The following is a 27,165-nucleotide window of genomic DNA, read 5'->3' on the forward strand; positions in this document are numbered from 1 at the left end:
TGCCTAAATCTGGCCATGTATATTAAAAGGAAACCTGCTACTGGTTTCAGGCTGTCCAAGCCACGGGCAGGATGAAACGCTGACTGGCTTCCTTCACACTTTCTAGAATTCACAGAGACTATCTGTAGCAGACTTATCATACTTGCAATGTTGGCTCTGAGCCATAGCAGTGGTCTGTCATCCCTGGATGACTGATCTGTACCTATGTACATCCTGAGAGATCTGTCAATCACTGTCGGGGACCGCCTCTATGACTTCAAGCCCAATTCCAAGCTGAAGCCAAAATTGCAGTAAATTTTGTATAAGAATGTCAAGGGAGCCTGTGCATTTTATGTTGCCCGTGATTCTGACATGAAATTAGTGACAGGTTGTTTTTAAACAGCTGTCAGACCATTAGGCCAACAGCTATCATCCAAATCTTTTGTTTTCAATTATGTGCACCACATTACCCCGGGGTATTTCTTTAGTCCCCCCTCCCATACATGGCAGTGCATCCCCACAGATGAGAGGTCAACCCCCCACTCTGTCCCCCCGTCCCACATCTGGAAACACATTACCACTCAAAGAAAGACCCCCGCCCAGATCTGGCAGGACATCAACACCCAAAGGAGACCCCCTGCTGTCTGGACCTGGCAGGGCATCACCACAGACGAACTCCGGTCTCAGCTCAATTGGCTTAGTGCCTGACTGCTTCCTTCTTTTGGCTTCCTGGGGCACAAGTAAAGTGATGTTGGTGCAGGCGACATGGGTCCGAGGTTTTTCACAGATTTCACAGATGTAACATCCATGGAGTCATTGGAAAAAAAATATTTCTCATAGTCCTATTGAGCAGTCCTATTGAGCAGTTCGCACTAGAACATGCCCTTTTTTTACGGCAAGGATGGCGGTACAGGTCGCGGCACAGAACGTCTGAATAGACCCATAGATTTCATTGGGCCCTAAAGTTGTCCGTGAGAGTGGATTAGTGATCCCGGACAACTTTACGGAATATGTGAATAAGGCCTTAGGGTGTGTTTACACACAGATTTATCTGACAGATTTTTTAAGCCAAAGCCAGGAACAGGCTATAAACAGAACAGGTCATAATAGAAAGACAGATCTCTCCTCTTTTCAAATCCATTCCTGGCTTTGGCTTCAGATGAATCTCTCTGTAAAAACACCATTATAGCATGTAATGCCCATATGTCGTAAGTGTCTCAGATGAGTAAACCCCTTTAACAATAACTTGAGAAAGTGCCTAGTAAACTTCTCTGGTGGCAGCCTGTCTTTCTCAGAGCAAAAAAATTGGCCTCTGGATATGTGCAACATGTATCTTATACAGTATATGGCCAGTGTGAGATTAGCATCTGTATATCCAGCACCCTGATCACAATATGCAATGGTTTATACAACTGTATCTCCTGATATGAGTCACCTGGTTGTACCTCCTTATGTGATATAGCTCCATGTAATGGATGCTGTAAGGAACTTTGGTTTGGGGAAGGTCACTCTCATACGGCAGTTATGGCATAAAATAGCATGTTTCTGCACAACCTGCAATGAAGGGTGAGGTCTCCCTACAAACAGAACTACACTATGCACATATCATATATAGAAGTGAATATGTTTGGGCTGTAATACTAGACAGCCCATGGACCACAACGGTACAGTCAGCCACTAAACACAGGGGTGTCAAAATCCCGGTCCTCTGGCTGTTGCAAAACTACAAATACCATCATGCCTGGACAGCCAAATCTTTAGCTTTGACATCTGTGCCTTAACACAATTCTGAATTAATAAAATAAAACACACACAGAGTTCTCAATAGAGCATAGAACTTTATTAACCAAGTTCTGTAAAGGCTTCACAACAATTACAATACTATCAAGCACATCTTTCACTTTGTTGCGCTTTCTAAAATAGCCAAAACTAAGAAAATGCACGAATGCAGATCTCTGCAGTGCTGTGATCAAAACTCAGCATTCGGCTTTAAAAAAAAAAAAAAAAAAAAAAAAAAAAAAAAAGGTTATAAAGAGTTTGTTATAAACCAAAAAGCCATTTCCAGAAGACTTGCTTGGTCTCTTCATGGCATGCAGGAAACGTGAAAAGAACGAGAATGTGCTCCCTCCGATCCTTTTCCACCAAACACTGCCTTTTCTCAGTGCTTTGTAATGTTCATCTGCTCAGAAGCCCAATATGAAGTTCACAATTCCACAGGAATTTTTTCTTCTTTTCCTCCAAGTTAACAAGGCATCTCGTAATCTAGTCCTGTGCAATAGACTACGTCATGAAACGAAACAAATACATAACACACAAAAAAAAAAAAAAAAAAAAATCTAAAAATTTTACATCTGTTATAAATAGTCCTTAGACAGTGCTTGGTCACAGAATACAGAAATAATGGGCGGAAATAAAAGGAAAAAAAACCAAAACTGGAACAAATCTTCATTTACGGAAGGTTACACATGTAAAGAGCAAAGAACCAGGAACAGATTCCAGCGAGTCCCTGTAACAGGAGATTAGGGGACAGAGTCCTTTAATCCAAGTCCATATCAATAGTCTCCTTCTCATTTGGATGGCAGTCTCCATTCTGCTGAGAAGTAGGTACGGTGTTGTTTTTCTCATCTTTGTGGTCTTCATTGTGTTTCATACCATTTACCGGTTTATCAGATTTGGGCGATTCAGTCTTGGGTTTTGGTTGTGTTACTATGCGGTGGCAGCTGCTGTTCAATGCCTAAATAAAATAAAAGCATAGGTTACCATCTATTCTGATAAGACACTTATAACATGGCAACCCAAGAGCGATGGTTCTTTGGCTTCACTCATCAGGAACTTTTTAAGGTGTAGACGCATCTCTGTTCCGTGCAGCCATAGGGGGTCACATCCAAACACACCTGTTACAGATCCCAAACACAGCACAAGTTTGTTAGCAATACTTACAGAAAGCTGCGCTTTAATTTCACTGGTGAATACAGCAGGGTTCTGATCTAATCGCTGCTTGGCCTGAAGATTCATTGCGTTATTCATCCATTCCATGGATTCCTGGACACATTTCTCTACTTTCTCCATGTCAGTGGCGCTGATGTGCTGATACGCCTCACTCTGTCAATAGGAACATGTACACTACATTAGCTACCAGTCATAAATGAAAGCAAAAGGGTGCCTATTTTTAAAAACCTTTGACACGGCATGGTGGCATATAAAAAATATTTAAACTAGTGGGGGCCCTAGTGTCAACGAAACGCTCAGCTGAGCATGGTGCACATTTGTTTTAATAACTTCTATAAAAGAAATAGGCTCTCCAAGAAACAATGGCCACAGGACTTCCCTGAGCACTTCTGCTCTGAGCAATAATCAGGGATCTCAGCACCTGACCCCTTCCCCATTATAACGGATGTGAAAAGTTTTTAAAGTGACTGTACCACCAGGCCCAAGCACTGGAGGCGGGCTGACCCACCCTTAGTGTGAGGAAACCCCAGCCCCTCTATGATAGAGTTCCATTGATTCTAATGGAGTCCCGTCATGGAGGGGCTGGGGTTTCTTCCCACTAAGGGTGGGTCGGCCCGCCTCCAGTGCTTCAGCCTGGGCCTGGTGGTACAGTCACTCTAACTATGCTCTACAATCATGAAGTGTAGACACATACCTGGTTCTTGTATTCTTCTACGATCTTTAAGTATTGCTGCAACCTTTTACCAAGATCGTCAAACAATTTTGGGCGTTCTTCTGCTTCTCTATACCGTTCATTGACTGGATTACCGTGTTTCTAAAGGAAAATGCAAATACGGAACCACATTAATACAGAGTTTATAATGATAACAAGCGCTGGACTAAGGAACAAGAATTACATTAGAAGACTATTCAGAAAAACTTCACAAAGGCTTTGTTCACATTAGACTCACTGCATTAAATTATGGGAGGCTGAAGTTGGATGCAGCCATAGGGAGTCCTGGAAAACAATGATGCAATCCATTGCTGTATCCATGTTTTCCAGGCAGCCTTCTTCAGCAACCGGTAATCAAAAGTGTGCTCGAGGTTTGCTTATCACTCAGTTCTCTTACGGTATACGTACCTTAAGCTCATCCAGCTTTTCAATATACACCTGTCTGGGCTGATCTTCTCCGTCTTCATACAACCAGTACTCAGTTTCAGTCAAAAGCTCAGAAAAACTGCTCAGGTCCTGGGGAAGGGGGTAATAGGACATTACGTTAGCTTTTCGTGCCAACTGTCCAGAAGGGCAAGTTTTACCTGGGGTGGATGGGGAGAGATCTAGCAATCCATGCACATACCTCTTGGTTGATGAATTTGCCATAAGGACCGGACAGCTTGTCTCTGTATTCATAAACATATTCCTCTACAGCATTCTTTGCATCATTCCTCTCTTTCTCTAGCTTGTCTTGAAGAATCATCTTTCCCTGCAATTTGGTATAGAGAGATTTCTAAGCAAACAGGTGCAGATGCAATGCTCCAAAGCCCTTGTAAACAGCCTTATATATGTAATTACTACTGCCGCCAGGGGATGAGACTGGTAATTATAGCTGCACAGCCTTCAAGACAGTCTGAACTCATAAAACACACTGAACAAACTTAGGAAGCTGCCACATGGCTGAGCCTTACTATACATCTTAAGAGAAAGTGTCTGAAGCAAAAGGTGTGGACACAGCTCATGTCTACAGTCCCTATTACCCAATAGCATTGCTTTATCCCAAGGACTGAAAAAACAAGTTGGACCTCTAGTATGGATATGCTCTAAAGGGGTTATCCAGGAATAGAAGACAGAACCAGTCCTGTCCTCATGTTATGTGTGGTATTACAATTCAGCTCCATTCACTTCAATAGACTAGGGCTGCAATGCCACATACAAGCTGAGAACATGCTATGTTTTCTAATCCCAGATAACCTCTTTAAAGCCAGACATATGATGAATATGTAATTTTTATCCCCTTACCTCATTCTCAATGTACATATTGAGAAGGTCTTTTCCCAGCTGCCATACAAAGTTTGCTTCTATGGGCACCTCAATATTCTTTACTTTCATCTTTGGCTTCTTGGCCTCGGGAGGCTTATCACTCTTCTTTTCCACCTAAATAAGAAAAAGTCATAGTTATCAATCACTAAGTCTTTATAGTATCTCAAGTGACTACGTCAACCTGCAGGGTCTATGAATGGCTCCATCAGGACTTTGCTTAGAGCAACGTATGTGATTGCAGCTCTTGGATATCTAGGGCCGGCTCTAAAAGGAAAGGGGACATTGAATTCACGGCAATAAGGGGGAGCACTGTAGTCTATAGCTACAGACCAAAGAAATGACATGGTGGCAAACATTTCTAAGTAGGTAGAAAGAGTTTTTCTGCTTAAACAGGGATACAGAGGATACACTACATATTTCAGGCTCACTGGAGATCGCTTGGAAACTACCGTGTTTCCCCGAAAGTAAGACAGTGTCTTACATTCTTTTTACTCCCAAAAGTCCCACTATGTCTTACTTTTGGGGTATGTCTTATATTGGACAGGGGTGTATGACTGTATAGGGGGGGGAGACAGGGGTGTATGACTGTATAGGGGGGCGGACAGGGGTGTATGACTGTATAGGGGGGGGAAACAGGGGTGTATGACTGTATAGGGGGGCGGACAGGGGTGTATGACTGTAGTCCCCTCAGTAACAGTGCAGGACTGTAACATAGGAGGAATGGATGTGCTGCAGCTGGCAGGATAACACACACAGCTATAAGTTATCCCGCCTGCTGCAGCCCATTATTCCTCCTATCCTGTACTGTTACTGAGGGGATGAGATGACAGGTCAGCTGTCACACGTTGTCCTGTGTGTGCAGGGAGGCGGCCATGTCAGAGCTGGAGGAGCAGCAGCACGTGAGGGCGGCTGTCCTGTACTCCCCTCAGTGAGCAGGGACGCCGGACCGGACGGGTGGTGGGCGCATGGACGGTGCGGCAGGACGGGGCCTCAGAGAGGGCGGACAGGTGCGCGCACGGGGGGTGGGGGGAAGGTCGCTTGGACCAGACGGGGGCGGTGCGGGCAGTCACCTGGGCCCTGCTGCTCCTTCAGCTCCCGCACCAATACCGGCGTCCCTGCACATGACGTGCAGCGCTCGTGCCGGGCCGCGCGCGTGTGTGTGTGTGTGTGCGCGCGCGTGCGAGCCTCTGACAGTACTATGTCTTACATTCGGGGTATGTCTTACTTTAGCCCAGCCCCCGAAAGTCCAACTATGTCTTACTTTCGGGGGTGTCTTACTATCGGGGAAACACGGTATCTACAGATGTGATAACCAAATCTTCCCGAGGCACACAAAGACTGAACTATAAAGATGAGCGAACCTCGAACATGCTCTGGTTCATCCGAACCCGAATGCTTAGCATTTGATTACAGATGGCTGAAGTAGTAAGGTTAGAAAACAAAAAGTCAGATTATAGGCTGCATCCATATTTTCACGGACTCCCTAGGGCTGCATCCAACTTCAGTCAAAGGTAATTAAATGCAGCGCGTTCAGGTTCGGACAAACCCGAGCGTGCACGAGGTTTGCTAATCTCTACTGAAATACAATACATATACCTAAAGCAGATGTTAGCCAATTCTAAGGAAAACCAGTCAGCTTTCCTGACATCTCTGCAATACTCATATTAGCCACAAAGAGACAACTATGGCGCATCCTTTCCCAGAACTCTACACTAGGTCGTTCCCCTCTTATTCCTCCTATATAAATATATGAATAAATTGACAACTCCTCTCACACTCCCTATGTCATAGAGGCGTGTCCCTATACACTGGCACTGATTGGACAATGTCAGACTGTAAAGGACACACCCCTAACATTCTAATGCTCTCTTGTTCTTCCTGGAAATCCACAAACAGAAAACTAAAGGAACATCACAATGCAGAGTTCTAAGAGAAAACGCTTGCACAAACCGCAGTTTTTGGACACTACTAAAAACTATTGATGATTAAGGGGGAGACTTTGGAGGAAAGCTGAAAGGCAAAAAAGGTGAACTGGAAAAACTCACTTTTTCAGTGTCAGCAACTTTGTGTTCCTCACTGGTGGACTCGGGAGGAGGAGGAGGAGGAGGAGGAGAAGAAGGTTGCTCATCGGTTTGTACCTGGGGTTGTGGTCCAGCATCTGGGTGATCTTGCTGGACAGACTTCTGTTGAAGAAAAAAAAACCCAGGCACAAACAGATGAAATTAGGAGGTGAAAACATGGCACTGTTAAAGCATTTCTTATATGCAGTTAAATGGAAGCAGTCACATATGCACCAGACACACAAGGGCCTTCCAATATACACGTTATCACAATGCAGCATGTGGATGATCTCCGATCCTATGTACAATGGAGCAGTCACATGTTCATCTTGACTGTCATCTTATCAAGACAGTGTGGGATGGGGGGGGGGATTGGACCAAACAATGTCTGACACCTATAACAAAGGTCAATACCCCTTACCCAGCCTAGACAGGGACATCACTCCCATCCCTCACCTTAGCTCAGCAGTCTAAGAACTACTTACATCCTCTTCCATCGCATCCACAGATCCTTGGTTCTTTGCTTCCACTCCACTTTCTACAGCTTGTTCTTCAGCTTCATCCACCTCCATTTTCTCTACTACAGAAGCCGTGGAAACACTGAAAATACCGTGAGTGTTTACACGAACTTTAACCTTCACTTTAGCTTTTTCGCCATCTTTAGAAGGGGAAATATTCTGTACAACAAACTGGCCTATAAGTGGAGAAAAACTATTATGAATACTTCTGCACATATGATAAAAGCAAACACATCACCAGCTCATATACGCTATGTCACATTAAACATTTCAAAATGATGTTAACAAAACATATTTAGGATACAGTTATGGTGGAAACAGAACCCAATATACGCCTTAGCTAACCACTCAGTGTCAAGGGTTTGTTTCCATCTATGCTTCCAAACCAACACGACAAATCAAGCTGGAATACAGAATCCCCATAAAGACTTACCTATTCTGGCTTCAGGGTAAGGGACACTTGCAGGATCAGAATAAAAGGCTTCAAGCTGGAAAGGATTCTTTCTATAGAAAGTGAGGACTTTAGAGAATGGAGCGGGATGGTTCTTGTTGAAGACTTCATGAAATCTAGAAAATAGATCAGGTTACAATAACCGATGAGTTGTCTGCTTGTTCCAAGCCTCAACTATTCTTTCACCCCCAACTAACCTCAGATTGTGCCCTGTCCATGAATCAGTAGGTTATCCCAGCAATGACAAAATATTATAAGACTCGAATACCCTTTTAATGGGATTAGAAAAACATATGCAATTCCTTCTAAAACAGCACCACCCTTATCCTCAGTTTGTGTATGGTATTGCAGCTCAATTCCCTTTAAGGGTAGCTTCACACGAAGATTCCCTCATCCCTGACTTAAGCAATACCACACACAACCTGACCACAGGTGGGGCACTATTTTCTAATCCACTATAACCCCCTTTTTAAGAGACGGTCATTTAGCTTAGGCAATTTCTACTTACCCTTCAGCCTCATCTGCCTCTGTGCTCCACTTCAGGGAGATGGGATAAGGCACTACATCTGTGACTGAAAACTCTCGGACTTTGAAGGCTGGTGAGAGAATTGCACACTGCAGAAGAAAACGGGAAATAATTACATACACAGCCAGAAAGCGTGTTAACAATAGACTGCCATTGAATTCTTAAATCTTTTGATCGTCTTTGATCTGGTCTTCATACCTACTCCCATGTGAATTTCATTTTTCTCTATTTATGCTCCATTTCTGTGCTCTACTCTATATTGAAGGAATTCCTCCCTCCCCATCCCACCTTTTTTCTACAGCAATACTCTAGTTCAACAAGACAAGGAACAGTAAAATGCGCCTTTAAATACAGCCGTATATTCAATTAAGATCAGTTCAAGCTGCAGATGCCACAAGATCATATGTCTCTGCCTACTTGCCTCTTACTGTGCTTGGTAATACCTAAAAGTCTAGCTAAACCCATTTTTATCTGGAGGGAATAAAAGAAATAAAGTGCTCTTATCTGTTCTGCTCCAGTGTTGGTGGCCGCATCCTGGCCCTCTGGTTCCTGGCCACTTCCAGGTCGTGATGTGCGAGGTCACTTGCCATAGTGGGGTCCCACCTCGGCTACTGACTGGCTGAGCGGGCCTCACAAGTCACAACCCAGGTCCCTAGACCAGACTAGGAGACTGCCAGGGACACAGGGACCAGAGCAGAGGTACGTGGACACCAACCCTGGAGTAGGGGAGTTAAGAACACTTTATTTTATCCTCCCCATCAGTTGCTAAAAAAAAAAAAAAGTTCTGGCTGGACTTCTTTGTAAAAAGGATGCATTTGCCTAGTATTTACAGATATAATAGAAAGAGGACTTTTATAGCTAACTTACCCTTTTGGGGGGTTTGATACCCTATATGATCTGGTCTGTGCTCGAAAAACTCAAAACACCTGCTTCAACCTTGGCCAAGTACCAGAGCTTTAAGGAAAGCTTTCTACATCAATATATAATGGTCATAGTGACCCTAACATTCGTTACGGAAGGTGCAGCCTACCATAAACATTCAACACCCATTAGTTATCAATACAAAAGGCTGTACAGCTCAAGAAGCTGTAAGTAGCAAGACTGACCCTATGAAGACCCTAGGAGATGTTGGCATCTCATCTCCTGCTTGGCTTGACAGATCTCTTTCTAAACATAAGAGAGAGTTGTGAATGGAGCAGAGGAAGGAGAAGCAGTAGAAAGCAGCTCAAAAAACATTTCTGACAGGTTTTTGCCTGGACTATATTAAATCTTTGGCTTTAGCTGTCCAGGCTTCATGGCGATTGTAGTTTGGTTAAAGCTGGAAACTACATTACCTGAAGTGCACATCCTCTTGCCACAGCTTCATCTGCATTTAATGTGGTGCTGACATCCTTCCCAAAAAACTTAGCAATGCGTTCCTTTACAGCTGGTATACGGGTGGCACCGCCAATGATTTCTACTGCACTGATATCCTCCACCCGAAGTTGGATCTGTTCCATTAAAGAGCGCAGGGGGGCATCGATTCTTTGTAAGAGGTCGGCAGATAATGCTTCAAACTCTGACCTGCAAGATCCCATAATAGTCATACCATGAAAACCTGACCATGTACTTGTAGGAAACACTCCCTATCAGGAGCCATGTTTGGTTGACTACTATACAGCTTGTAAACTGTAAACCTGCTCTTTAATACTTGGACCAGCTCAGGAGAATCTGCTAATACGTTACAACGCCGTCCTATATTACAGGAACTAACCAATCACTCACCTGCTCATGCGTCCTGACACATCAATGTCATTCATGAAGCATTCGATATTGAGCGGTAGATCGGTGCTATTGCTGCTCATAAGCTTCTTCAGCTTCTCACATTCCTGATAGAGGCGCAGGAGGGCTCGGATTTTAGACTTCACATCCAACTTATATTTGGTTTTGAACTCCGCACAGAAGTGTTCAACCAATTTTTCATCAAAGTTCCTTCCTCCCAGGTACGGGTCAAAGGCAGTACCCAAAACCTATGGACAAGATAGGATAAAGTGGTGTCATTTTAATAAACATATGGATAAAACAGCCTGTGCATTACATATGCAGGATCTACTCCTTTTCTATGGTGTACACCTGGGCGCATTTTGATAGATGTCCCCCCTTAGTACCTTTAATTTGTAATCTAGAAGCAGAAAAAGTGATTGTTATTGAATGTGTTTTATTTCTATAGGATTATTACTCTACCTTTAATATGCCCTTATTGAAGGCGCATGCAGAAATCTGGAAAGATGAATGCCCCATATCGGCAAAAACTACAATCTTGGGCTTCTCCTCCGGAGCTGGAAGATCTTGCTTATAAATGCCATAGTTCAATGCGACTGAAGAAAAAACAAAAAAAACATTATAATTCAAGATGTAACATTGATCGTAATGTTTATAACCAGAAAACACTCTGAGCATGTCCATATACACTGAGCTATGGCCTACTTGGCAAAAACAGCACATGGTTTAGTGATGTTGTGTGAAAAGCATAGGACTGTGAGCGATGTCATTTCCCTTACTCCAGATACAGTCAATGGGGGTTAAAAGGGAAACTATTAACAGGTTAGATGTACCTAGCCTGCTGAAATGCCCCTATAGTGCACGGGGCACTAAGGAAAAAGCTTATGTTCCATATCTTCAGCCTTGGTGCCGCTTCAGCAATAGTAAAAGTTTAATCCATATGCAAATGTTGTTTGGTGCACTAGGGGGAAGGAATACCACCCACCCTGCACCGGCTTCACCCCCAGCCTGCTCTGCTGATATTCATTAGGGGGGAGTGGCAGATCGGTAGTCCCACCCTGATGTGCCAAATTAGATATCTGCATTAGAAATGAGCGAACCTCGAGCATGCTAGAGTCAATCCGAACCCAATTGTTCTGTATTTGATTAGTGGTGGCTGCTGAAGTTGGATAAAGCTCTAAGGTTGTCTGGAAAACATGGATACAGCCAATGACTATATCCATGTTTTCCACAGCAACCACCGCTAATCAAATGCCGAACGATCAGGTTCGGATAGACTCGAGCATGCTCGAGGTTCGCTCATCTCTAACCTGCATATGAATTAAAAACTATTAATATCACAGACATTGTGCCAAGGATAAAGGTAAGAGACATACCTTTTTCCTCAGCGCCCTTGTGCTAGAGAGACCTATGAAACAGGTTAGATACCTGCTGATAGTTTCCCTTTAACCAAACTCTGGCCCTAGGTAGGTGCGAGGCCCCAAGTTAGGATATTCCACGTGCCATATAAAAATTATGGTTTAAAGGCAACTGAATGATGACAAACAATAAAACTCTCAAACGAGAAACTTACCTGCTGTCATATCGCTCATGAGTTTCAGACAGTTTAAGCCAACGATCTGAGCTGAATCCAGCACCGACCTCCTCTCAGCATCTGTGAAGAATGAGGGAACCTACCAAAAGAGAGAACATAATTGTAACGCTGCACACAGAAGCCAAATCACTATTCACAACTAAAGATTAGCGTGACTCGGCCATGCCGATTGTTAGACATTTGAGTAACAGTGGCGGAAGTTGGATGCAGCCCTAGGGAGTCCAGGAAAAAAAAAAGGATACAGCCTAAGGCCATAGGCTGTATCCAAGTTCTCCAGGATACCCTAGGGTTGTATCCAACTTCAGCCACTGGTATTGAAATGCTGAACTTTCCGACTCGAGCATCACTAGCATATCAGTGAATGACAGCTAAAAGACCAGTGCTTTTTCTTGCACAGCCTGTGGCTATGTGGTTGTTGCAAAAGGACAACTGCTATATCGCCTTAATAGCAGAAGCAACGCATGATGGGAGTTGTAATTTTGCAACAACACTGGACTGGCTTACACCATGTACCTCTCGTATTACTTGTACTGCACATTCACTGGTCTATGTATGTGCTATACGCACAGGCCAAGAGATTCAGGCATCGGGTTATACACGGACCTCTGGAGACAATACCCTGACACTTACAGATATGACGCAGTCAGTCACGGGCTTCTTCAGGTTACTTTCTGCAGTCTCTTTGAGTTTTGTCAACAGCATTGCTGTTATCTGCGCTACACTGAATATATGGGGCTCCTCCATGTACATCACCTGAAAATATGACAAAAAGGGGGTCATACAAAGCCAACACAGAGCACAATGCAGTTTATAGACCATAGTAATATTCACTGGACACATACCCGCAACCCAACACCTCCATTGGCTGTCTGGACCAGTTCATAGGCCAAGTTTTTCTTCTCCTTCTGCACATAAGGATCACTGAATGCTCGGCCATGGAGCTTCTTGAAATTGGATACGGTGTTGGTAGCATTAGTGACTAGCTGCAGGAAGACAAATATATGAAGTTGATTATATAATCATTTTTGATATAGTACAAACAATTGAAAAATGTCTGTCTTTAAGGGTATTTTCCAGGACTTTAATGCTATTAGTCTATCCTTAGGACGGGACATCCCTATAAGATCTGTCTGATTCCTGGCATCAACACTGAACAGAGGGTTATAATGATTGCTCTACCTTCTTTGCTCTCCAGACACAGCGCCATACACACTGTAGTGGCTGTACCTGGGACTGCAGTTCACTACAACTAAGTCCCATTCAAGCCAATGGAATTGAGCGATGTGCAGCACCAAGCACAGCTGTTATAACATGTACAGGGCTGTATCTGGTCATTGCCGTTTCACTTACTGGCCCCTTCAGTCAGCTTAATGGATGGGATGCTAGGAGTCGCATCCCTTCTGATTAGATATGGAAATCGCATTATTAGACCTGGATGATATCTAGATAAAGTATCAAAGACCTAGAACAAAACACCGCTTATCTAGAGACCCCTTTCACTATTTAGCTGTAGTTTGAAGATCATACAGTACCTGATTCTTAGCAGCAATGCCGATTGTTCTGTTCTTTGTTCCGAAAGACACCACAGCCCTGAAAATAGACACAGACACTAGTCAGCATAAAGAATAGGGGTAGTAAACTCTTAACTATGGGATGTTCCCAACACACAGTAAAAGAAGAAAAAGATGCAAATTTAAAGGGAACCTGTCAGGTTTTTCCAGCTTCCTAAACCTGTATAATAAACCTTCCAGAACATAGTCCATAAGGAGAATTCTCCCACATCAGACACTGAAGCATCACAGTATTAATTAGCACTCAGACTGTAAGAAAATATTGGGGGGAGACACAGTTTGCCCTGGAACAACATTATAGCTATATAAAGCTGCAATGCACCGTATAACAGCGCCACACTTGTCCACAGGTTAGGTGTTGTACTGCAACTCAGTAAGTGTCAGGAACCCTGCCTGGAACTCCATGGAGAAGAGTAACACATGAATGTTCACGTATAGGGGGAGATAGCGGACAGGCTAAACGTTTGTCGGATAGCAATGGAAAGCATATAGACACCCTTAAAGGGATTGTCCGGAGAGAAGACTAATGCAATCGGCACCCCTCTCTAGCCACCCTTTAAGAGGTTGTTTGGCCCAGAAAAAAAGCTCCACTATCTTCAACGAGTTGCAGATCTGCAAGTGATTTTCCATCTAATGAAGTGTTTTGGTGCAGAATCACTGCAGACCTTCTGCAGCAGATCCATAGTAGCCAGCATTTCTATAGAGAAAGAATGGAGTCCCATTCTCAGGGGAGATGCTGCCCCCTGTTCTGCACATTATGAAGGGTCCAAGCAGTCAGACCCCCGACTGAACAGATATTTATCCCCTATCCTGTTAGGGCACATCTTGTATTGATGGACAAACCCCTTTAAAGGAGTAATCCAGTAAAAACCTGTAGTTTCCTATGCTGTAAAATGATAACAGAACGCATACTTACCTCCCCTGCTCACCTGATGCTGTAACTCTCAGTTCTTTCAGATACCGCTGCTGTGCTGTTTTTGCTTCTTGCAATGAAGTCGCACTCCCCCGCTCTGTGACTGGCCAAGCAAAGAGCGGAAAAAGAAAAAGCACAGGAGTGGCGACTGGAAGATCTGATACCTGCGGTGCTGGGGGAGCAGGGGAGGCGAGTATGCATTTTTCTATTCTTTTAGGGTGCCTTCACACCTACCGACTCGCAGCGTTAATAACGCTGCGAGTCGCCTAGGTCTTGCCAGATCACTGTCAGTACATACACGCAGCGGTCTGAACGACGGGGTCCCGCTTTCCCGCCCGGCCAATCAGTGGCTGCCGCAGGGCAACGCACTGATTGGCCGGGCGCGAGAGCAGGACGCTGGGACCCCGTGGAGCGAGCAGGTATGTATACAGAGCGGGAGGCGGCCGGCATCACAAGGGGTTAAGCGGCCGGCAGATTTACATACACGCAGCGGTCGTTCAGACCGCTGCGTGTATGTACTGACAGTGATCTACCAGGACCTAGCCGACTAACAGCGTTGTTAAACGCTGCGAGTCGGTAGGTGTAAAGGCACCCTTACAGTTTGGGGAGGGGGGGCTGAATGGCTTGTAAACAAGCTAGCCACTGGTGTCCACCTGTCCAGACCCCAACTGATCATGAGAAAGGGGGCGCCCCATAGTGAATGGAGTAATTAGTGTGCCTGTGTGGCCACTGCTCTATTCACTCTGTATGGAGGCGCTGAACGCTTTCAAGTTCAGTGATGTGGGGAGATTGCACCCCAAATCTCAGGATCGGTGGGGATCAAGGAGGTCAGACCCCCAGCAAACCGCTTTATATACCCTCTCCTATGGATAAGGGATAACAAGTCCAGATGATAATACCCCTTTAATTAACACATTACCCGACTGTAAAAAAAAAAACAAAAAAAAAACAAAACCCTATTATAGTGATGAACCTCTGCAGATATAGGCTCAGCAAACAGCAAGACTGGATAACTAGATCCAAGGTCTGACCCCATACCATCACTATACAGACATAGGCTTGGCGACTACCTATAGCAGGGATGGGGAACCTTCGCACCTCCAGCTGTGGCCAAACTACAACTCCCATCATGCCTGGACAGCCTTTGGCTGTCCAGGCATGATGGGAATTGTAGTTTGACCACAGCTGGAGGGCGGAAGGCTCCCAATCCCTGACCTGTAGCATAGACACGTGTATAGTCTTGCATCATCATTATATCCTGTTAACCTAACGCTGAGACAGCATCACAGGATAATAACCCTGGAGACATCCTGGAGGAGGGAGGGGGAGGAGGAGAAGGTTCCAGAGACTTTCATGAACCTCATGGTGATGATGAGGATGATGTGACGTCACATGGGGCCAAGTATAATACAGCAGAAGCCATTGGCAGACCGCATGTCATAGGATAACCAGGTATCAGGGATACACAAGCCAAGGCTGATGATAAGGAGGAGCTGGATACTTTCCTGTCTATACAAGTAGCAGGATCATAGACTGCAACAATGTATCAGATCAATACTATACAGTGTATTCTATTATGTAGAGAGCCATGCACTTAAAGGGTTAACCTGATGGAGCTGAGCTCTGTACTAGTGACTATATTCACCATCATTCAGTCTATTTCCCCATAGAAATCTATGACTTCAGCCAATACCTTATAATGTTATTAGTATACTGTGCTGGGACTACAACTCCCAGCATGCCCTGCTCCATTATATCTATATTACACCCCCCACACGTGTACTCACGGCGTGCATCTGTCGCTGAACTCATTGGCCACAGTCTCGATGCCACCAGCTCGGGCAATGGCGACGTGACAGTTCTGGAAGCCGAGATCGAAGCCGACCACAGACATGGTGAGGCGGTAGGGCAGAGTGCAGACAGACGCGGTATCTGGAGAGCTGGGAGACCTGTGCGGCGGCGGCTGAGCCGGGAGCTGCTGCTGCTTAGTGTGCTGCGGGGGAGGGGGCGGCGCCGCTACATATATAGATGCTGGGGAAGAACATTCCAGAAGCTGCAGCCTCACACTACTCGCCGGTTACACACACGCCGCTTCCGCGTTCTGGACGCTTCTGGAGAGAACGCGCTGCCCGGGAGCCAATGGGAAGGCGGCGTGAGGAGTGACGTAGATAGTTACTAGGACGACCTGAACGCTGCGGTTACTAGGGAGAGGAGGGCAGATGTGCGGATAGAGGAACAGCAGACGCTTCCTGTAGTCATTCAATAAATAGTCGGCATACATTCTCTATGAATAACCATATATATATACACACACACACACATATATATTATATATACTCCTTATAATCCGAGCAGGGAGCTTCCGAATAGAAATGTATAACAGCATAAACCATCAGTCCCATATAGTGTATATGATGCATCTGCCGTCATAGTGCCCCCACACAGTATACTACCGTCATAGTGCCCCCACACAGTATACTACCGTCATAGTACCCCCACACAGTATACTGCCATCATAGTGCCCCCACACAGTATAATACCGTCATAGTGCCCCCACACAGTATACTGCCGTCACAGTGCCCCCACACAGTATAATACCATCATAGTGCCCCCACACAGTATACTGCCATCATAGTGCCCCCACACAGTATAATACCGTCATAGTGCCCCCACACAGTATACTGCCGTCACAGTGCCCCCACACAGTATAATACCATCATAGTGCCCCCACACAGTATACTGCCATCATAGTGCCCCCACACAGTATAATACCGTCATAGTGCCCCCACACAGTATACTGCCGTCATAGTGCCCCCACACAGTATACTACCGTCACAGTGCCCCCACGCAGTATACTGCCGTCATAGTGCCCCCACACAGTATACTGCCATCATAGTGCCCCCACACAGTATACTGCCGTCACAGTGCCCCCACACAGTATACTGCCGTCACAGTGCCCCCACACAGTATACTGCCGTCATAGTGCCCCCACACAGTATACTGCCGTCACAGTGCCCCCACACAGTATACTGCCGTCATAGTGCCCCCACACAGTATAATACCGTCATAGTGCCCCCACACAGTATACTGCCGTCATAGTGCCCCCACACAGTATACTGCCATCATAGTGCCCCCACACAGTATAATACCATCATAGTGCCCCCACACAGTATAATACCGTCATAGTGCCCCCACACAGTATACTGCCGTCATAGTGCCCCCACACAGTATAATACCGTCATAGTGCCCCCACACAGTATAATACCGCCATAGTGCCCCCACACAGTATAATACCGTCATAGTGCCCCCACACAGTATACTACCGTCACAGTGCCCCCACACAGTATACTGCCATCATAGTGCCCCCACACAGTATACTGCCATCATAGTGCCCCCACACAGTATAATACCGTCATAGTGCCCCCACACAGTATACTGCCGTCATAGTGCCCCCACACACTATAATGCCATCATAGTGCCCCCACACAGTATACTGCCATCATAGTGCCCCCACACAGTATAATATCGTCATAGTGCCCCCACACAGTATACTGCCATCATAGTGCCCATAGTGCCCACATAACACCACACACACACAATATACTGCCTTACCCAGTGTAACAGACACCACACACACAGTATACAGCCTGACCCAGTGTAACAGGCACCACACACACAGTATACAGCCTTACCCAGTGTAACAGACACCACACACACAGTATACAGCCTGACCCAGTGTAACAGACACCACACACACAGTATACAGCCTGACCCAGTGTAACAGACACCACACACACAGTATACAGCCTGACCCAGTGTAACAGACACCACACACACAGTATACAGCCTGACCCAGTGTAACATCACACACAGTATATAGCCTGACCCAGTGTAACATCACACACAGTATACAGCCTGACCCAGTGTAACATCACACACAGTATACAGCCTGACCCAGTGTAACAGACACCACACACAGTATACAGCCTGACCCAGTGTAAGAGACACCACACATAGTATACAGCCTGACTCAGTGTAACACCACACACATTATACAGCCTGACCCAGTGTAACACCACACACACAGTATACAGCCTGACCCAGTGTAACACCACACACAGTATACAGCCTGACCCAGTATAACACCACACACACAGTATACAGCCTGACCCAGTGTAACACCACACACAGTATACAGCCTGACCCAGTGTAACAGACACCACACACACAGTATACAGCCTGACCCAGTGTAACACCACACACAGTATACAGCCTGACCCAGTGTAACAGACACCACACACACAGTATACAGCCTGACCCAGTGTAACACCACACACAGTATACAGCCTGACCCAGTGTAACACCACACACAGTATACAGCCTGACCCAGTGTAACAGGCACCACACACACAGTATACAGCCTTACCCAGTGTAACAGACACCACACACACAGTATACAGCCTGACCCAGTGTAACAGACACCACACACAGTATACAGCCTGACCCAGTGTAACAGACGCCACACACACAGTATACAGCCTGACCCAGTGTAACAGACACCACACACAGTATACAGCCTGGCCCAGTGTAACAGACACCACACACACAGTTTACAGCCTGACCCAGTGTAACATCACACACAGTATACAGCCTGACCCAGTGTAACATCACACACAGTATACAGCCTGACCCAGTGTAGCATCACACACAGTATACAGCCTGACCCAGTGTAACATCACACACAGTATACAGCCTGACCCAGTGTAACAGACACCACACACAGTATACAGCCTGACCCAGTGTAACAGACACCACACACAGTATACAGCCTGACCCAGTGTAACACCACACACACACAGTATACAGCCTGACCCAGTGTAACAGACACCACACACAGTATACAGCCTGACCCAGTGTAACAGACACCACACACACAGTATACAGCCTGACCCAGTGTAACAGGCACCACACACACAGTATACAGCCTGACCCAGTGTAACAGGCACCACACACACAGTATACAGCCTGACCCAGTGTAACAGACACCACACACAGTATACAGCCTGACCCAGTGTAACAGGCACCACACACACAGTATAGAGCCTGACCCAGTGTAACAGACACCACACACACAGTATACAGCCTGACCCAGTGTAACAGACACCACACACACAGTATACAGCCTGACCCAGTGTAACACCACACACACAGTATACAGCCTGACCCAGTGTAACAGGCACCACACACACAGTATACAGCCTGACCCAGTGTAACAGACACCACACACAGTATACAGCCTGACCCAGTGTAACAGGCACCACACACACAGTATAGAGCCTGACCCAGTGTAACAGACACCACACACACAGTATACAGCCTGACCCAGTGTAACAGACACCACACACACAGTATACAGCCTGACCCAGTGTAACACCACACACACAGTATACAGCCTGACCCAGTGTAACAGACACCACACACACAGTATACAGCCTGACCCAGTGTAACACCACACACACAGTATACAGCCTGACCCAGTGTAACAGACACCACACACACAGTATACAGCCTGACCCAGTGTAACAGACACCACACACACAGTATACAGCCTGACCCAGTTTAACAGACACCACACACAGTATACAGCCTGACCCAGTGTAACAGACGCCACACACAGTATACAGCCTGACCCAGTGTAACAGACACCACACACACAGTATACAGCCTGACCCAGTGTAACATCACACACAGTATACAGCCTGACCCAGTGTAACATCACACACAGTATACAGCCTGACCCAGTGTAACAGACACCACACACAGTATACAGCCTGATCCAGTGTAACATACACCACACACACAGTATACAGCCTGACCCAGTGTAACAGACACCACACATAGTATACAGCCTGACCCAGTGTAACACCACACACAGTATACAGCCTGACCCAGTGTAACAGACACCACACACACAGTATACAGCCTTACCCAGTGTAACACCACACACACAGTACACAGCCTGACCCAGTGTAACAGGCACCACACACACAGTATACAGCCTGACCCAGTGTAACAGACACCACACACACAGTATACAGCCTGACCCAGTGTAACAGACACCACACACAGTATACAGCCTCACCCAGTGTAACAGACACCACACACAGTATACAGCCTGACCCAGTGTAACACACACCACACACACAGTATAAGGCCTGACCCAGTGTAACAGACACCACACACAGTATACAGCCTGACCCAGTGTAACATCACACACAGTATACAGCCTGACCCAGTGTAACATCACACACAGTATACAGCCTGACCCAGTGTAACATCACACACAGTATACAGCCTGACCCAGTGTAACATCACACACAGTATACAGCCTGACCCAGTGTAACAGACACCACACACACAGTATACAGCCTGACCCAGTGTAACAGACACCACACAGTATACAGCTTGACCCAGTGTAACAGACACCACACACACAGTATACAGCCTGACCCAGTGTAACAGACACCACACATAGTATACAGCCTGACCCAGTGTAACACCACACACACAGTATACAGCCTGACCCAGTGTAACACCACACACAGTATACAGCCTGACCCAGTGTAACACCACACACACAGTATACGGCCTGACCCAGTGTAACACCACACACAGTATACAGCCTGACCCAGTGTAACACCACACACACAGTATACAGCCTGACCCAGTGTAACACCACACACAGTATACAGCCTGACCCAGTGTAACACCACACACAGTATACAGCCTGACCCAGTGTAACACCACACACAGTATACAGCCTGACCCAGTGTAACACCACACACAGTATACAGCCTGACCCAGTGTAACACCACACACAGTATACAGCCTGACCCAGTGTAACACCACACACACACACACACACTTATTACAAAGAAACTCCTGGTTATCAGCAGACAGCAGCCTCTTGCCTCCTTCCTCCATCTTCCTCCTGGTCCCGGCACTGGGTTCTTCCATCCCTCGCCCTATGCAGGCTCACTGCAGTTTTGCTTCTATCTTCATCCAGGTGGGCACCGGGTTCTTCCTCCGCTCCTCCCCCGACAGCAGATAGGGGAGTAAACAGGGCCCCAGACTGCTGGCTGCAATGAGGCACAGACTCTGTCAGCTCAGCCTCACTTCCTGCATCACCAGCTTCCTCTGACCGCTGCGCTGCGTCCCGCCCACCTGGAGCAGTGTACAGCCGCAGCTCACGCAGGACAGGGGGGGGGACTGCAGGGACAGCGCGCCACAGCAGCACTTCACTCAGGGGCCCACTGGGCCCCGTAAGTGATGTGCTGCTGTGTAACCTCATGCATAGTAATAATGTGGGCGGCATGGGCCCCCCCTGGAGCCTCGGGCCCCGGGCGGCCGCCCATACCGCCCATATTATAATCCGCCACTGCCGGAAATCTAATGCCCATAACTTGTAATATTATATTTTTCAAGAAAAGCATCCAGGCCTCCCTTGAACTTATTTAATGAATCGGCCATGACAACATCATGTGGCAGAGAGTTCCACAGTCTTACCGCTCGTACAGTAAAGAACCCGCGTCGATGCTGATGATAAAATCTTCTTTCCTCTAGACGTAGAGGATGCCCCCTTGTCATGGTTACAGACCTAGGAGTAAGGAGATCACTACAAAGATCTCTGTACTGTCCATTCATATATTTGTACATTGTGATCAGATCGCCCCTAAGACATCTTTTTTCTAGCGTAAATAACAAGCTTGATAACCTGTCCTGGTACTGTAACCCAACCATTCCCTTAATGACCTTTGTTGCCCTCCTCTGCACCCGCTCCAGTTCAGCTGTGTCCTTCTTATATAACGGTGCCCAAAACTGTACATAGTATTCCATGTGTGGTCTGACCAGTGATTTATAAAGAGGCAAAACTATGTTCTGATCTTTAGCATCTATACCTCTTTTGATGCATCCCATTATTTTATTAGCCTTGGCAGCTGCTGCCTGGCACTGATCACTAAAGTTGAGTTTACTGTCCACCAATACCCCCAGGTCCTTTTCGGAAGTAGTTTCACCCAGTGATTTATTATTTAGCACATAACTTTATTTATTATTTCTATGGCCCAAGTGCCTAACCTTACATTTATCCACATTAAACTTCATTTGCCATTTCACCGCCCAAGCCTCTAGCTTCTCCAAATCCCTCTGTAATATAATATTATCATCCTCTGTGGTGATTACTCTACCCAGTTTAGTATCATCTGCAAAAATGGAGATTCTACTCTGTAGCCCCTCTACAAGATCATTAATAAAAATATTAAAAAGAAGTGGACCCAACACTGACCCCTGTGGTACCCCACTAGTAACTAAAACCCAATCTGAATATGTTCCATCAATGACCACCCTCTGTTTTCTATCACACAACCAGTTACTTACCCATTTGCATACGTTTTCCCCGAGTCCCAGCATCCTCATTCTGTAGACCAACCTTTCATGCGGCACAGTATCAAATGCCTTTGAAAAGTCCAGATACACAACATCCACAGCCTCCCCCAGGTCCAATCTATAACTTACCTCTTCATAGAAGCCGATCAGATTAGTCTGACAGGACCGGTCCCTCATAAATCCATGCTGGTGCTGCGTCATAAGATTGTTTTCATTAAGATACACCAGTATATTATCTCTTACAAACCCCTCAAATACTTTACCTACTATAGATGTTAGACTTGCGGGCCTAAAATTTCCTGGATCACTCATTGATACCTTATTGAATATTGGTACCACATTAGCTATGCGCCAGTCCTGTGGAACAATCCCTGTCGTTATAGAATCTTTAAATATTAGGAATAACGGTCTGTCTAACACAGTATTTAATTCATGCAAAACTCTAGGATGGATACCTTCTGGGCCTGGTGATTTATGGATTATAATCTTTTTAAGGCGTCTCCCCACTTCTTCTTGTGTTAGGCAGGTGAGATTTATGGGAGGATTTATATTATCCCTAGTCATGTCCTCTGTTATGGGATTCTCCTCTGTGAATACAGTAGAAAAGAATGCATTTAGTAGATTGGCCTTTTCCTTCTCCCCCTCCATCATTACACCCAGATTATTTTTGAGGGGACCAACATTTTCAGTTTTAAGTCTTGTTATTTTTATAGGTGAAGAACATTTTGGGATTCCTGTTACGTTCTTTGGCAATCCTTCTTTTTGTTGCAATTTTTGCTTCCTTTGTTTGTTTTTTACACATTTTATTCTTCTGTCTATAGTTGCTCAATGCTTCCCCACTACCTTCTTGTTTTAGTAATCTGAATGCTCAGATCCTTTGTTTGCAATACAGCCACGGGTACAGGACATGATCCGCAGCTCTTTATTCTCTATGGAGCCACCAGCGAGAGCTGAGTAGATGTTAGGTAAATAGGTTTCCCTAGTAGGTATGTAGCCCTCCTTAGTAAGTTGGTAGGTTCTCTTCTCAGATAAGTAGGTCCCCTTAAAGAGATATTCTGAATCAATAGGTTTTATAACTCAAATACAAAGTAAATGAAAGGTTAAATTACTTTGTAATCGTATTACCAGTTAGGCAATTTTGTGCTGGTAATGCACTTACCGCCAGACAACATGGAAACTGTATGGAGAGTGACCTTCTTGGTCTCCAGCTTCATCTATTCCAAACTAGAGAAAAGCGAACCGGGTTCGGGTTCGAGTCGATCAGAACCCGAACGTTCGGTATTTGATTAGCTGGGGCTGCTGAACTTGGATATAGCTCTAAGGTTGTCTGGAAAACATGGATACAGCCAATGACTATATCCATGATTTCCACATAGCCTTAGGGCTTTATCCAAGTTCAGCAGCCACTGCTAATCAAATGCCGAAAGCTCGGGTTCGGATCAACTCGAGCATGCTCCAGGTTTGCTCAACTCTACTCCAAACCCTTTGCAGGAGACAAAGCCCACATGTTCTCCAGATATGGGCCTTGGGTACTTAACCCCTTCGTGCTGCAGCTAGTTTAAGCCTTAATGACCAGGCTAATTTTTCAAAATCTGACCTGTCTCATTTTATGCTCTTATAGCTCAGTGATGCTTTAACGTATGCTAGCGATTCTGAGATTGTTTTTTCGTCACATATGGCACTTTATGTTAGTGGCAAAATTTGGTCACTACTTTGTGTGTTTTTTGTGAAAAACATCAAAATATCATGGAAAATTTTAAAAATTAGCATTTTATGAACTTTGAAATTCTCTCCTTCTATAAAAAGAACGTCGTAGCACATAAATTAGTTACTAAGTCACATTACCAATATGTCTTCTTTATTCTGGCATAATTTGGTAAACATATTTTACTTTTTTAGGGTGTTATGGGGCTTAGAAATTTATCAGCAAATTATCACATTTTCATGAAAGTTTCCAAAACTGATTTTTTTAGGGACCAGTTCTTTTTTTAAATGAATTTAGAAGTCTGGTATCCTGAAAACCCCCATAAATGACCCCATTTTGGAAACTACACATCTTAAAGAATTAATCTAGGGGTATAATGAGCATTTTAACCCTACAAGGGCTGGAGGAAAGTATTCACAATTAGGCAGTAAAAAAATGGAAAATTAAAATTTTCCAATAATATATACGTTTAGATTAAAGTTTCTCATTTTCAAAAGGAACAGGAGAGAAAATGCACTCCAAAATTTGTAACGCAGGTTCTCTTGAGTACAACGGTACCCCATATGTGGGCTTAAACCACTGTATGGGCACACAGCCGGGCTCAGAAGGAAGGGAGCGCCAATTAGCTTTTCCAATGCAGATTTTGCTGAAGAAGTTTCTGAGCGCCAGGTGCGTTTGCAGTGCCCCTGTAGTGTCAGCAGAGAGGAAACCCCCCATAAGTCACCCCATTTTGGAAAGTGCACCCCTCAAAGAATTCATCTTGGTGTGTGGTGACCATTTTGACCCCACAGGTATTACAGGAAAGTATTCAAAAGAAGACAGTAAAAATGAAAAACTCGAATTCTTCCAATAATATGTTCGTTTAGTTTGAAATTTCTCAATTTCACGAGGAACAAGAGAAAAAAAGTACCCCAAAATTTGTAACGCAGGTTCTCCTGAGTACAGTGGTACCCCATATGTGGGCGTAAACCACTGTATGGGCACACAGGAGGGCTCAGAAGGGAAGGAGGGCCAATTAGTTTTTTCAATGCAGATTTTGCTGCAGAAGTTTCCGAGCGCCAGGTGCGTTTGCAGTGCCCCTGTAGTGCCATCAGAGTAAAATCTCGCCATAAGTCACCCCATTTTGGAAAGTGCACCCCTCAAAGAATTCATCTTGGTGTGTGGTGACCATTTTGACCCCACAGGTATTAGAGGAAAGTATTCAAAACTAGACAGTAAAAATGAAAAACTCAAATTTTTCCAATAATATGTTCCTTTAGTTTGAAATTTCTCAATTTCACGAGGAACAGGAGAGAAATGTCACCCCAATATATGTAACGCAGGTTCTCCTGAGTAGAACGGTACCCCATATGTGAGCATAAACCACTGCATGGGCACACAGCCGGGCTCAGAAGGGAAGGAGCGCCAATTAGCATTTTCAATGCAGATTTTGCTGCAGAAGTTTCCGAGCGCCAGGTGCGTTTGCAGTGCCCCTGTAGTGTCCGCAGAGTAAAATCTCCCAATAAGTCACACCTTTTTGGAAAGTACACCCCTCAAAGAATTCATTTTGGGGTGTGGTGAGCATTTTGACCCCACAGGTATTAGAGGAAAGTATTTAAAAGTAGACAGTAAAAATGAAAAACTCGAATTTTTCCAATAATATGTTCCTTTAGTTTGAAATTTCTCAATTTCACGAGGAACAGGAGAGAAGTGTCACCCCAATATATGTAACGCAGGTTCTCCTGAGTAGAAAGGTACCCCATATGTGGGCATAAACCACTGCATGGGCACACAGCCGGGCTCAGAAGGGAAGGAGCGCCAATTAGCATTTTCAGTGCAGATTTTTCTGAAGAAGTTTCTGAGCGCCAGGTGCGTTTGCAGAGCCCCTGTAGTGTCAGCAGAATAGATTCCCCTCAAAAGTCACCCCATTTTGGAAAGTGCACCTCTCAAAGAATTCATCTTGGGGTGTGGTGACCATTTTTACACCACAAGTATTAGAGGAAAGTATTCAAAATTGGCCAGTAAAAATGAAAAACTCAAATTTTTCCAATAATATGTTGGTTTAGTTTGAAATTTCTCAATTTGACGAGGAACAGGAGAGAAAACGTACCCCAAAATCTGTAACGCAGGTTCTTCTGAGTAAAACCGTACCTCATATTTTGGCATAAACCACTGTATGGGCACACAGCAGGGCTCAGAAGGGAAGGAGCGCCAAATTACTGGAACAAAACCGCAGCTAGTAATAGTTATTAGAATAGCGCAGTTACTAAAATAAAATAAAAAAAAATTAGATTACAGGTAATGTGGGGTGGTTACGGACAGTCTGGGGTGGTTATGGGCAACCTGAGGTAGTTACAGGTAATCTGGGGTGGTTACGGACAACATGGGGTGGTCACGGGCAACCTGCAGTGGTTACGGCAACCTGGGGTGGTTACAGGCAACGTGGGGTGGTTACGAGCAACGTGGGGTGGTTATGGGCAACGTGGGGTGGTTACGGGCAACGTGGGGTGGTTATGGGCAACGTGTGGTGGTTACGGGCAACCTGCAGTGATTACAGACAATCTGGGGTGGTTACGGGCAACGTGGGGTGGTTACGGGCAATGTGGGGTGGTTACGGATAAACTGAAGTGCTTATAGGTAATCTCGGGTGGGTACCTGTAATCTGGCATGGTTACCGCAATCTGGAGGGGGTCATTG

The 27,165-nt window shown here is 45.3% G+C and overlaps 1 protein-coding gene across 4 annotated transcripts in view; it reads right to left on the reverse strand.

The window, feature by feature from the left end:
* Window positions 1-1,797: 1,797 nt before the first annotated feature.
* HSPH1 (heat shock protein family H (Hsp110) member 1) overlaps window positions 1,798-27,165 on the reverse strand; it is an 87,683-nt gene continuing 62,315 nt past the window's right edge. For 3 of the 4 annotated variants that reach the window (XM_069972080.1, XM_069972081.1, XM_069972079.1), the window contains 17 exons: window positions 13,388-13,445; window positions 12,698-12,838; window positions 12,486-12,608; window positions 11,835-11,934; window positions 10,724-10,857; window positions 10,265-10,509; window positions 9,835-10,063; window positions 8,483-8,589; window positions 7,957-8,090; window positions 7,491-7,699; window positions 6,991-7,128; window positions 4,925-5,059; window positions 4,266-4,391; window positions 4,049-4,156; window positions 3,623-3,742; window positions 2,920-3,081; window positions 1,798-2,713 (listed from right to left, as the gene is read on the reverse strand). In XM_069972080.1, the coding sequence (XP_069828181.1) occupies window positions 2,516-2,713; window positions 2,920-3,081; window positions 3,623-3,742; window positions 4,049-4,156; window positions 4,266-4,391; window positions 4,925-5,059; window positions 6,991-7,128; window positions 7,491-7,699; window positions 7,957-8,090; window positions 8,483-8,589; window positions 9,835-10,063; window positions 10,265-10,509; window positions 10,724-10,857; window positions 11,835-11,934; window positions 12,486-12,608; window positions 12,698-12,838; window positions 13,388-13,445 (2,467 nt within the window). In that variant the 3' untranslated portion in view covers window positions 1,798-2,515. Of the gene's footprint in view, window positions 2,714-2,919; window positions 3,082-3,622; window positions 3,743-4,048; window positions 4,157-4,265; window positions 4,392-4,924; window positions 5,060-6,990; window positions 7,129-7,490; window positions 7,700-7,956; window positions 8,091-8,482; window positions 8,590-9,834; window positions 10,064-10,264; window positions 10,510-10,723; window positions 10,858-11,834; window positions 11,935-12,485; window positions 12,609-12,697; window positions 12,839-13,387; window positions 13,446-16,126; window positions 16,460-27,165 lie in introns of those variants that run through there. The other variant, XM_069972078.1, reaches the window with a different exon arrangement.

The sequence above is a fragment of the Dendropsophus ebraccatus genome, chromosome 5, assembly GCF_027789765.1.
Source record: "Dendropsophus ebraccatus isolate aDenEbr1 chromosome 5, aDenEbr1.pat, whole genome shotgun sequence".
Taxonomy (NCBI): domain Eukaryota; kingdom Metazoa; phylum Chordata; class Amphibia; order Anura; family Hylidae; genus Dendropsophus; species Dendropsophus ebraccatus.